Source organism: Lactuca virosa, chromosome 3 (assembly GCF_052849685.1).
Source record: "Lactuca virosa cultivar CGN04683 chromosome 3, Lactuca_virosa_CGN04683_v6, whole genome shotgun sequence".
In the NCBI taxonomy this organism is placed as follows: domain Eukaryota; kingdom Viridiplantae; phylum Streptophyta; class Magnoliopsida; order Asterales; family Asteraceae; genus Lactuca; species Lactuca virosa.
The window spans coordinates 77,981,301-77,993,817 of record NC_136428.1 but is presented as its reverse complement, the minus strand read 5'-3'; the positions used below and the strand labels follow the sequence as shown (position 1 = coordinate 77,993,817).

Below are 12,517 nucleotides of genomic sequence, written 5' to 3'. Positions count from 1 at the left end.
AAACGGCTAGTGTGTGTATGTGTGTGTGTGTGTGTCTATATATATATATATATATATATATATATATATATATATATATATATATATATATATATATATATATATATATATAGAGAGAGAGAGAGAGAGAGAGAAAGAGAGACAGATGCAAGTTCTTTTGAGAACCAAAAATTTGTGCGAACTTGAGAACTACTAATCCAAACAGCATTTTTCAAAATCAAAATCACAAATATTAGCGAAATGCAGCGTCTAAGCCATATTTAGGCTAAAAAAAAGATTTGACGAAATTTTTTACTGCTGATTCATATATATGTATGCATGCATATTTATGAATAAGCAGTCATATATGACTGCAGACGCATGCTTATCCACAAATACATGGTTGCAGACACATAATTAACAACTGCAGATTTGGAGTTCGCAAGTTGTCACAAACTTATAGGTTCACACAATAACTCAGCTATATATATATATATATATATATATATATATATATATATATATATATATATTCCTTAATACAATATTCCTTAATTTAATCAATATCCGAAATTCCAAAAATAAGTTGTTTAATTTTTTTTTAAAATATTTTGGGTTCTGGCAAAAAGAACAGGCGCAACACTTGACATTTCACAATTGTTTGTTTTCTACAACACTTCCGACTTAAAAAAAACTGATGCGCGTGTATTGCGCAGTGGATCACCGAACCTCCCTCTTCAAACCGTTTCTCACCTTACTTTAAGGTATATTAATCAACATAGATTTTTTTTCAACATGTTTATTATTTTAATAATATTATGAATGATATTATAAACAATTCAAGTATACTTTATATAATTTAAAAACCATATTGTTAGTTTGATATAAATACCGTTTTTTGTTACATTGTTTATAATCAAATATTATTAAATTATAGATTTAATCACTAAAATTACCAAGTCTATCGAAGCTAACCGAAGAAATAACCACCGCCCAGAAAAATTTAATAAAATGAACATGTTGCTCGCAAAATTAATAATTGACAATACTGCAAAAAATGGTCCTTGTGGTATGCATTTTTTTCGAGGTTTAGTGAAAATCTCGATTTTTTTGGCTTCATGGTCCTTTTGAGGTAGTTTGTTTGTGGTTTTGATCCCTCGGTAAACAGAAATGACTTTAATGCCCTTATAATATATTTCTTTTATATATTTTTTATATTCAATTTAAATGAATAAAGAAAATAGATAATTAATTTAGACCCACATCTCTCTCTCTCTCTCTCTCTCTCTCTCTCTCTCTCTCTCTCTCTCTCTCTCTCTCTCTCTCTCTCTTAGCTACCCGGAGGAACACGTTTGAAGACACATAAATTCTTTTGGGGAAAATGATGAACACATTTAACATACATGATGAACATGATGAAGATATATTAATTTCTTCTGAAAATTGATTGAAAAATCATGTTTTGAAGACGTAAAAATCATCTTTGTAAACACATACACACACAACAAACGAAGATCTTTGATTTCTTGAATAGGTTTTTGGAAACAAGCAATATATGGGTTCATAGATGAACACGGTGAACACAAACATGTAAATCGATTTCTGGTTTTTGTTAGGGCTGAAAAAGGTTTATTTTGAGAGCTTCTCCACAAATGAACGAGATAAGCACACACACACACATCGAGATCAACACACACCTACACTAATAGTTTTTTAGAGATGAGGGCTTGAATGTTGTTCAAAAATCATTTTAATTAGAGACGAGGGCTTTAGCGTTTTTCAAAAACGATTTCAGAGATGAGGATGGTCTTGAGCTTATTTCATTCTCTCAAAAATAAAATCCCCAAAATGAATCCCATGTTTTAGGTTAGATTTTCAACGGGGGTTCTTATTGTGAAATTACCTAAAGCCATTGAAATTCTTTTGTAAAAGACGATGAACAGTACTCAATTTTGATTTCTAGATTTTTGGATTTCAAGGGGAAGATGAAGTTCATCAGATCCAACGATCACCACTACAGAAAGGAAAGAACGAGTACGACTACAGATTCACACTAGATGAAGTGGAGCATGATGACCAAAAAAGTTTGGATAAAGTATTTAGACCAATTTGGGGCAACAATTAGGTGGTTTGGGTATGGAGAGAGAGAGAGAGAGAGAGAGAGAGAGAGAGAGAGAGAGAGAGAGAGAGAGAGAGAGAGAGAGAGAGAGAGAGAGAGAGAGAGAGAGGACCCCTCGTATTTTTTAATTATTAAAATACATAAAGAAATAATAGATTTTAAAAAAGTGAAAGAAAAATGGAAAATAAATACCCCATGGGTATTAAAGTCATTTCAATATATGCAGAAACCATTCCCACATAGAAATATAGTCAAAAAGACAATGAAGCCATAAAAAAAACCAAGGTTTGGACTAAACTCGGAAAAAATGCATACTATAGGGAGCACTTTTGCATTTTTGTCTTAATAATTTTATTTATTGTTATTTTGCAATTATTATGTTTAATTATTTTATATAAATGTTTTAAAAATCATATTATCGCAATGATCTTTATAGTTGAGTTGCATATAATTTTCTTTTGAACGACAGCTTGACCGGTTAGATATTAGTGTTAATACTCCAATTCTTGTTAGCACCAATGATCGAACTCTGACATCCCCATACTAGGAGGCTAAACCTCTACCAGTTGGGCTATTCCCAATTGCCTCGAGTTGCATATAATTAAAACGAAATAAATTTTGATTTAAAATATAGTTTACTTACGGATGTTAATAAGCAAACGAACTTGCAGGCGTTTGATACACATATTCTACTGCAACATATTCTACTGCAGAGAGTTATAAATTTGGTTTGTAGACCATATACATTTTAACTTCGGAAAAAACAAACAAAACCTCAAAAGAAAAGAAAATATAGACGTGTAAACTAGTTGTGGACCGCAAGGAAAAGGCTTGTACAGCAAGTTGGACGTCAATCTCAAACCAACAGGTAGGGACAAATTTCCATTTTTAGTTTACGCTTAAAAATAAAATACAACAATGGTACCTCGACTTGCATTAACTTACATATCTGGCTTAAAAGATTTGTTTTCTTACTTGCTCTCCAAAATTAACACCTGCATTTCATTTGAGTCTTTATGTCCCATAAAATAAATGAAAGTGGCAGCACAACTTGAAAATCACGAAGATGATGAAATATACAAATTAATAATGAGTTTTAATTTGATGAGAAATTTTATTTTATTAATTTATAATTTTAATCAAAAACATATATCTTTGTTATGTCATTCCGGAGTTTATTATCAAATTGTTTTATTCATAAGTTAACAATCCATGTTAGTGAATTTGATCAAACTACAAATGAATGATGTTATTGAGTTATTTGTAAAAATAATTTCACTTTTTCGTGTAGAGGAGACTATTGAAAAACAATAACACATGCATCATAACTATAATAACTCGAACACAAGCGACTTGATTGAAACATTATCCATCGATAAATACAGTCCCTTCATTCATCATCAACAAGACTCGTAAGTCAAAAGTCAAAATCAATTACAATTTCTCTTTGACTCACCTGCTATCACTTGGTATCATAACTTGAACCTATAAACAGAGTGTGTATCTATCTTCATGTTAGGTAAAAGAAAAGCGCCCTACCACCTCTAGAAATGGAGCTAAGTTTTAGTATGATCAACACAGTGCTATGTGTTGTTGGAGTGATAGTGATGATATACGGGTGGAGATTTTTCAACTGGATCTGGTTGAAGCCGAAAAAGATGGACAAGTTCCTTAGAAAACAAGGTTTGAACGGAACTCCCTACAAATTTCTATACGGAGACATAAAAGAGATGGTGCAGATGACCGCTGTTGCCAAATCGAAACCCATAAATCTCAACGATGATATCGTCCCACGTGTCATGCCATTTCTGTACAACTCCGCGAAGACTTATGGTAACAAAGTTGTTGGATATTATGTTCAATGTATTCTTGATTCTTAATTCTTATTGAATGGAAGAGTAATGATTTAATACTTGTATATAGGTAAAGGAAAGAATTTCTTTACATGGATGGGTCCACGACCTTTGGTCCACGTCACAGAACCGGCACTAATACAAGAGATTTTGGCCAATTATTCTCAGTTTTTAAAGAAAAGAGGAGGAAATCCATTAAGAAATATTCTAGCAAGAGGGCTAGCAAATGTTGAGGCTGATCAATGGGCAAAACATAGAAAGATAATCAATCCTGCTTTCCATGTCGAAAAGCTCAAGGTTCATTCATGTTTCTTTCTAAGTTACCAAAAATACCAACAAACTCTATGTTGTAAATCACTGATTCCATTAATGTTTCATATTTGTAGCATATGTTACCTGCTTTTTACGTTAGCTGTAGTGAGATGATCAACAAATTGGAAGAATTAACAAAAGAAAGATCGAGTGAAGTTGATGTTTACCCCCATCTCCAAACATTTACTAGTGATGTAATATCACGTACAGCATTTGGTAGCAGCTATCAGGAAGGAAGAAAAATATTTGAACTTCAAAAAGAACAAGCAGTGTTAGTTATTAAGGCTACACAATCAGTGTATATTCCAGGATCAAGGTGAGCATGCTTTCCATTTATAACAACTTTGAGATTTTGTCCAGAAATACTGTTTGATTCTACACTTAAATGATTAATTATCATTTCTTAGATTTTTGCCTACAAAGAGCAATAGAAGGATGATAGAGATTGACCGAGAAATAAAGGGATCAATAAAGAACATTATTAGTAAACGAGTGGTAGCAATGAAAGCTGGGGAAAGTAGTAGCGATGATTTATTGGGCATATTATTGGATTCGAACTACAAAGAGATCAAACAACAAGGGGATAAAAATTTTGGGTTGAGTATTGATGAAGTCATCGAAGAGTGCAAACTCTTTTATTTTGCAGGACAAGAAACTACTGCAAACTTGCTTATTTGGACAATGATTTTGTTAGGTCAACATACAAATTGGCAAGATCGTGCTAGAGATGAAGTTTTAAAGGTGCTTGGAGAAAGAAAACCAGATTTTGATGGATTAAGTCACCTAAAAATTGTAAGTAATATCTCTAGTGCTTGGCTTGGATTTATCAAACTGTGTATTAACTAAATAGAATCATACTGTAATAATTACTAGTATTTTTATACCATGGTGTTAAAAAAATATGTAGGCCAATCACACTATCTTATAGAACAAGATTCAAGAAGGTGATGCCCATTTTTGAACTCGAGACCTCACTTATGGGTTTTTGAGGTTTTATCAAAAGCCATTCACAATAAATGAAGAAAAACATGATCACATTTTTTATTATTGTTGTTGAGAAGAATCATATTTTTGGTGTATACTAATTATTTATTTGCAGATCAATATGATTTTGCACGAGGTACTTAGGTTATACCCAGCGGGTATAGTATTGGAGCGGATGATTCATGGAGAAACTACATTAGGAAATATAACATTACCAACCGGTTCACTCCTCTACTTGCACATGATGCTTTTACATCATGATAGTGATACATGGGGTGATGATGTGCACGAGTTCAAGCCTGAGAGATTTGCAGAAGGTGTGTCAAAGGCAACAAATGAACAAGCATCATACTTCCCTTTTGGAGGGGGTCCACGTATATGTATCGGGCAAAACTTTGCTATGTTGGAAGCAAAATTGGCACTTGTTATGATTTTAAGAAGCTTCTCGTTCGAGCTTTCCTCATCATATGTGCATGCTCCACATACTATCATCACTTTGCAACCTCAGTTTGGTGCTCAACTGACTTTGCACAAACTTTAGTGGTTATTGTAGAAAAAACGAGATACATATATACGGTTGGTTTATATGTCTACTATATTGAATGCACAATGATGCATTATTCATAGGAGCGTATAGACGCAGGTGAATAACTTATCAAAATTTCTATGATTGTTGTCTGGATTTTGTCCGAGGGAAATATTGATGCATACAATAACATATAGTACGATCAAAATCATAAAAATAAAGAGTTGAGGGTAGAGACTGATGGGTTTTATACAAACAATCCTATGTGTGCATGCAACCCTAGATACGGATCTATGTTTTCACTATTATTTATACAACATTATGAACACAAAAGAAACCTAACATGATCCTAGGTAATTTCGAAAATCATAAAGGAGAATGAAATACATACCTCTTGTTGTTATGTTGTAATAACAACTTGTATCTTGAATCTTCTTGTCTTTGAAAGCAAGTACCATAAGCGTAGTACGTCTAATGGCTCACAAACACCAAGAGCAAATGGAGAGGCAAGAGAGAGAGAGAGAGAGATGGGAGGTATAAAATTCGACTCTAGGAACCCTAGGTATCAAGTCACCGAATTTCTTATGCCAATGGATCTTTATATAGGTGTAGGAATTAGGGTTTCAGTCCTTATCCTTATCTGGTTGCTTAGCCACCAAGCAGCCCAAAGGATAACCCTAGAAACCTTATCATGGACGAATTCTAAGGCCTTATACCCTTGAATTCGTCCACCCTATCATATAGGGCATCCTTTGCCCTACTTTGCAACTATCACATAATTACAGTTCAGTCCCCCTAGTTCAATTAACTTCTTTTTGTCACAAAATTAATTCTTAATTAATTCTTGACCAATGTTAACTAAATAAATATGATTTCTATTTTAATATATTATTCATATAATATATTAATAAACTATAATAGCTTCTTTCTCTATTATTTCTCCAGTCAAGTTACTTTGGCGAAGGCAACGCAAAAGGACCATGCACAACCGGGTCAAGTATTTACCAAATATGGTTACGGGCTTAGACACTAATCCAACAGTCTCGCACTTGGATAAGTCTAGTAACTATAAATGCAAGTACAATCCGATTAGCAATCGTAGCTCTCAAAGACGCTGTCGAACTCTGATCTTATCAGTAACATGTCCTTTAGATAAGGGATCATATATTCCTCCAATCTAGATATCGTATGAACTGAGACATGGATTTTAATCATACTCTCTGTTCACGTGTTGTTTCCCGATTTCCGATTTATGACGACTGACAACAGACTATAGTTGAACACATCAACTTAGTCCCGGCTTGGCCAAGCGCTTAGGGTGTCATCACTAAATCATCGAGGGGCCCACAGATATCGCTTTTATCCCACTTTGGGTAAAAGGAACGGATAAACTTCGACTCAATGCTCGCATGTAACTACTCATCAAATCACACACAACAATATGTTTTATAACACCAAGTTACTGGTGCGTTTACATATTATCAATGTGCAACCGACTTACAGAATACAACTTACACATCTCGGTTTCAAGAATATAAGATATTATCGTCTCACCAATCACTCGTGATAAAATCCATGAAGCGATCCAAGTGAGCGTGGGTTTAATCCAATACTCTAATCTTATTGCAGCACTCATGAACTCCGTAACAAACTTGTGCTATGTCTAAACATTTTAGACAATCTACAGACGGATTCATGACAGTCTTCATTCATACCTACTTCCAAAGTATGAGCGACTCTGGAGGATTTGAATAATCTTATTATTCGGGAAGTCAAAACATGCAAAGTGAAACATAAGAATAATACTAATCCTATATGGCCCCAAACTTTTGAGCATAAATAAAACACCTTTTATTTAATCACCATATTGATTACTCATTATTTGTTGTTTCAGGTAATCAACTTCTTACTTGAATTATAACAATAGTTGTCCCATGCACCAAGCATGCACACTATGTTTACCTATGGTCCTTACTTTGTGAAACAAATCAAATGAAAACATTTCCAATGATGCTCATTTCACAATTTCATCATTAGTGTAAGAATACAGATTCTCGCCACTACTAGAATATGTTAGATTCTAACATTTTATGCAACAATCCTTTCGTAATGTCACGGCAAAAAAGTTACCAAGACTCGGCCAATGAAATTACAAAGTGCTCTATTGGGGATTGTTACACGACAATCCCATAGATGTGAAGTCTCACATTCAAAGTACATTCCTTTGAACATCCTTCTTGCATAAAAGTTTCTAATCTACACACAAATTCTTAACATTCAACTCCGAATATGGAAACATTTCCATATTTGTCATATGACAACTCATTCTAAATAGAATCTCGTCTATTCATAATAATGTTAATATGGTCCATCCATTAGTATACTTCCAACTACTCACAAGCGACCAATCCTTGGCGAACCTTAGATTGTCCTTGACAGTTGTTAAATTATTTTAGTCAAATCCAGTTCTAGTCGCTTTTTCCCTCTTAATGCCCTAGACATTTGGAAAATTTTAGAACGGTCAAATATTACAGCATATGCAATCAATCCTATACGAGAAGCATATGGGACACGATTCATAATGTCTTACATAAACGCATGATACTTTATCAACCATTTGCCATAATATTTCTATTTGCCACGTTCTCACAATTCGAACTATGAAGAGGAATGTCGTAATCATAATTGAATTTTGAGAATGCAGTTAATATATCCTTGACTACATTTGATTAAAATTTCTCGATCTAAGCTTTTAGATTCGAAACGAAGTATAACATTCTCTCCCTTAATTATAGCAAAACAACTTTTCAACCCCTGCAACTTTGCAAAGTGAAACTTCTGTTTTCTATAATTAATATTGCCAACCTGCAACACTTAAAATAATAATCATGCTCCCACTATCATGATGATTATATCCATTCCAGCATAACATTTATGCTCCAATTAGCTTTGACACGTATTCAAAAACCAGTTAAACTTCTAGAAAACAATACTTATTGACTTCTAAAGTTCATCTTTTCTAATACAATATACTTCGATAAGCCTTTATCTAAGCTTCTCAAACTCATACACCTTTCCTTAGACATCTCACATGTGTGTCTAAACTAATTCAGAACTTATATTACTAAGTTCTGAATGTTCAGACGAATCGCCAAATCTCGCAATTCGAACTGTGAAGAGGGATGCCGTAATCATAATCGAATTTGAGAATGCAATTTACATAATCGCTATCTTCTTAAAATCTCTATTAGTGAAAGCGTTTCCTCACAATCATTTTCATGAAGGAGAGAAATCTTATGACACTTAGATTTTATGGTGTATGTGTTCCTATCCATGCGAATTTGTCATAACCATAATCATAAGATAATGTTTGTGACAAATCCAAACTCATATGGACATAACTTGTTCATACTTGATTTCTTGCCATTAAGGGTCCCACCATTGCTTCCAAGTTATTCAGCAGCTCACCTATACTAGTCAATGTACTTTCATTGAACAAGGTGCTTGCCTTATGCAGTCTATTGAGAACTTGTAGAACTCATATGCATAGTTTACTAAACCGGAATGGCACAGAAACAAGAATACGTCAACACGATAAGTTACAAACCTCAAGTTGTGTGCTAGTGTTTAATAATAGGTTTACTCTTGATTAGTTCTTGAAACTTTTCAACATCGTTTAAAATCCCACTAACCTCTTGACATATGAGATTCTCTTGTCAAGAAAACATTTCTTGACAAACAAAGATGCGAGAGTTAGTGCGGATTTTTATCAAGACAAACACTATACACAATTGGTATTAGTTGGTCTTTGTCTTATCCAAGACATCACAATTTACCAATTTCAAACGTGCAAGAGTAAGTAAAAAAAAATTTCTACTTCACATTTGAAGAGTTTGTTAGAACTTCTTAAGATGTGTCACTCAATTCACAATCTTGGAGTACGATTCTAAGACTTGATTTTTGAATGAAGTATGACTCATCCTTTTGATTTAACCATTTCAACAATTTTTGATTCCTCTTCTTAGTCATACTAGTGCACTAAGTTGTCCTTAGAGGATTAATTGTGATGTGGTTTTACAATCAACAAGATGATCATAAAATACGATACAAAAGTACTCTCCCTTCTTCTTAGATTGGAGAAACTTTTTATCTTTCTGCCTAATTAATTCTTCTTATTCATTCTGCCATACATTGAAACTTTTCAATGATTCAGAATTACACATAATCTTGTAAGTATAATCACCTTTACTAGACTTTTAGTAAATCATGACGAATAATGTTATTGTTCTTTGTGGTGGATTTGACTAGTTCACAACATTGTGTACTAGTTCTCCTAGTCCTTCACTTGACTCTTTGTCAAGGAATTAGTCTTAATTTTCCAAATATGAAGGTTCTCATTCATCATACCATACAGGTTGTACGATTCCAAGTTTCTGTCTCCTTATTTGGTAAATTCTCGACATTACCACAAATAATATAACTAAGAATCATATCCATTTCAACATTGCTAAAACTAGAAATATACAAACGTCAATTTTTCATACATGCCATTGTAAGGAAATATATAAATATGAAAAAACCAAAATTTATTTTATTTATAAAAGGTGCGGAAAAACTTGTCCTTACAATGCAATTCAAATGAAAAACTACACTATTATATATTCCTAAGCAATCTATCATAACTCTAAAAGTAGCAGCTTAAAAATCCGATCTTCGAATCCATGCGATCGAAATCCATTTCTTCACGATCAGACTCAGCTCACTTCTTCCTTTAAGCTTCTTCTCTTTTCTTCGATCCTACAAAACATCAAATGTAATCTTATCACATAATGTATCAATAATCAAAAATAGGAACTTATAGAGTTAGTTAATGGATTTTACCTGAAGTAGAGCCATACGTCTTGACTCTCCCATCTCTTAGATCTCTCAGGTAGACAGGGCAGCTTCGTCTCTAATTCCCCTTCTCTTGGCAATAAAAGCAAATTGACTCTTTTGGAACAGCACACGGAACTACCTTAGACTTTGCCTTTCTCTTATGATCAAATTTTTTGACCATGGCATGCCTTTCGTTGCCATTGCCTATGTCCATGGAGGTTTGGAAGGTAGATCCACCAATCAACTTTGCTTCTCCAGTGCGCCAAAACATTGCTGATTCAGCAGCAACAAGCAAATAGGTGAGATCGATGAGGGTCACGTCGTGGTCCATCATATAGTACTCTCTTACAAACTTACTATATGAGTCAGGAAGCGATTGAAGAACCCAGTTAATAGCTAGCTTCTCACAGACAACGACTCCCAACATTCTTAACCTATCAATGTGTGACTTCATCTCTAAGACATGTGCACACACTGAATTTCCTTCTTCATGTTTACTTGCTAAAAGGGCTTGAGTGAGCTTGAATTTTCAAGCCTTTGAACTTGTGGGTTAGGAAGAACAATAGAAGGAGGTGGAGGAAGTGAAGCATGATCTCTTGTTCCTCGATCGAATCATGGAATATCATCTTCATGTGGAAAGCTTGTTCCAAGGGATTTGGGAAGACCATATTTAGAATCAGACATCTACAAAACGGGAGAAAATTCAAGTCAGTTGATTGAGTCCTTAATAAAACACCCTGATGAGAATATTGCGCTATAGATCGATAGATTCTAAACAAAAAAACCAATATTAATCAAGTAAAGAACACAAGAATGGATCAAATGGTTTCGAATGATTAATATCTCACACCTCAGAAGAGCTCGATGAAGAACTTCGACTGTAGAGGTGTGCTAGGGTTACAATGCAAAAGTGATTAATAATAACGATAACCTGAAAGCTATACATGCATGCATAATATATACGCTAACCCTAATAATAATCCACGGTTGGACAGGCCCAAACCGGGTAAAGAAAATGGACTATTAACTAAGCCCAAAGATGCAACACTTAAACCCAACAATCTCCCCCTTTGCGTCAAAAGAGGCGAGAGATCAATTCGGTTGAGCAAGTGTAGACTTTTTCACTGTCTTGAATACATTCGGTATAATGGCCAAAAGAGTGTGACGAAATGCTATATACCACCGAAGCATGTCAGAGAAGTTCTTTTTATCCGAATCACTGTTCTTCTTACACCTATGAGTTATATCAAGTACGTGCTCCAAACAGGTTGTGGAGAACAGGTGTTTGTCAACAAGAGCAAAAAGAAATTTTTCACCTTCGCCTCTAGTGAACATTACAGTGTGATGAACTGGATCAATCTTGCCCATTTTCATCTTATTTAGATCACTTGGCTTCCCAATAGGCTTCACGATAGGATTCTTTCTCAAAACGTTTGCAATCTCCTGATCCATCTTAGCAACTTCATGGATGTAGGAAGCCAACATTCTTTTAATTTGATCGAGAATTGGCTAATAATGCTGTTGATTGGTAAGCAGAATGTTGAACAGCAGAATCCAATCGTGTGGGTTTAGGTTTGGAAGATCAGCTAACGAAATCATATGAACCGAGTTATCAGAACCTCGGGTCACCCTGAACTTAACGTTGATAAATTTTCCAGCAACAGTTGGTTTCAATACCTTGACCGAGGTTATTTTCTGAGCACTCCATGTCAAGTACTGAGGTTCAGCAAATTCAAGATAATAATCGATTAGATCTTGATCAACCTATGGGTGAGGAGAAGGGACTTCATCCGTTGAATCAAAATTGTGGAACACGAATGCCCTACAAGTGATGGGCATGTCAAATTGAGAATCCCTTGTGTTTTCACA

General features: G+C 34.3%; 1 protein-coding gene across 1 annotated transcript; it reads left to right on the top strand.

The window, feature by feature from the left end:
- The first annotated feature begins 3,508 nt into the window (after positions 1–3,508).
- LOC145166048 (cytochrome P450 CYP72A219-like) lies at positions 3,509–5,914 on the top strand. Its single transcript, XM_079084976.1, has 5 exons — positions 3,509–3,931; positions 4,022–4,248; positions 4,338–4,579; positions 4,671–5,055; positions 5,363–5,914. Exons 1-5 carry the CDS (start codon positions 3,649–3,651, stop codon positions 5,786–5,788), a joined length of 1,563 nt encoding a protein of 520 aa, XP_078941102.1. The 5' UTR covers positions 3,509–3,648; the 3' UTR covers positions 5,789–5,914.
- The last annotated feature ends 6,603 nt before the right edge of the window (positions 5,915–12,517 follow it).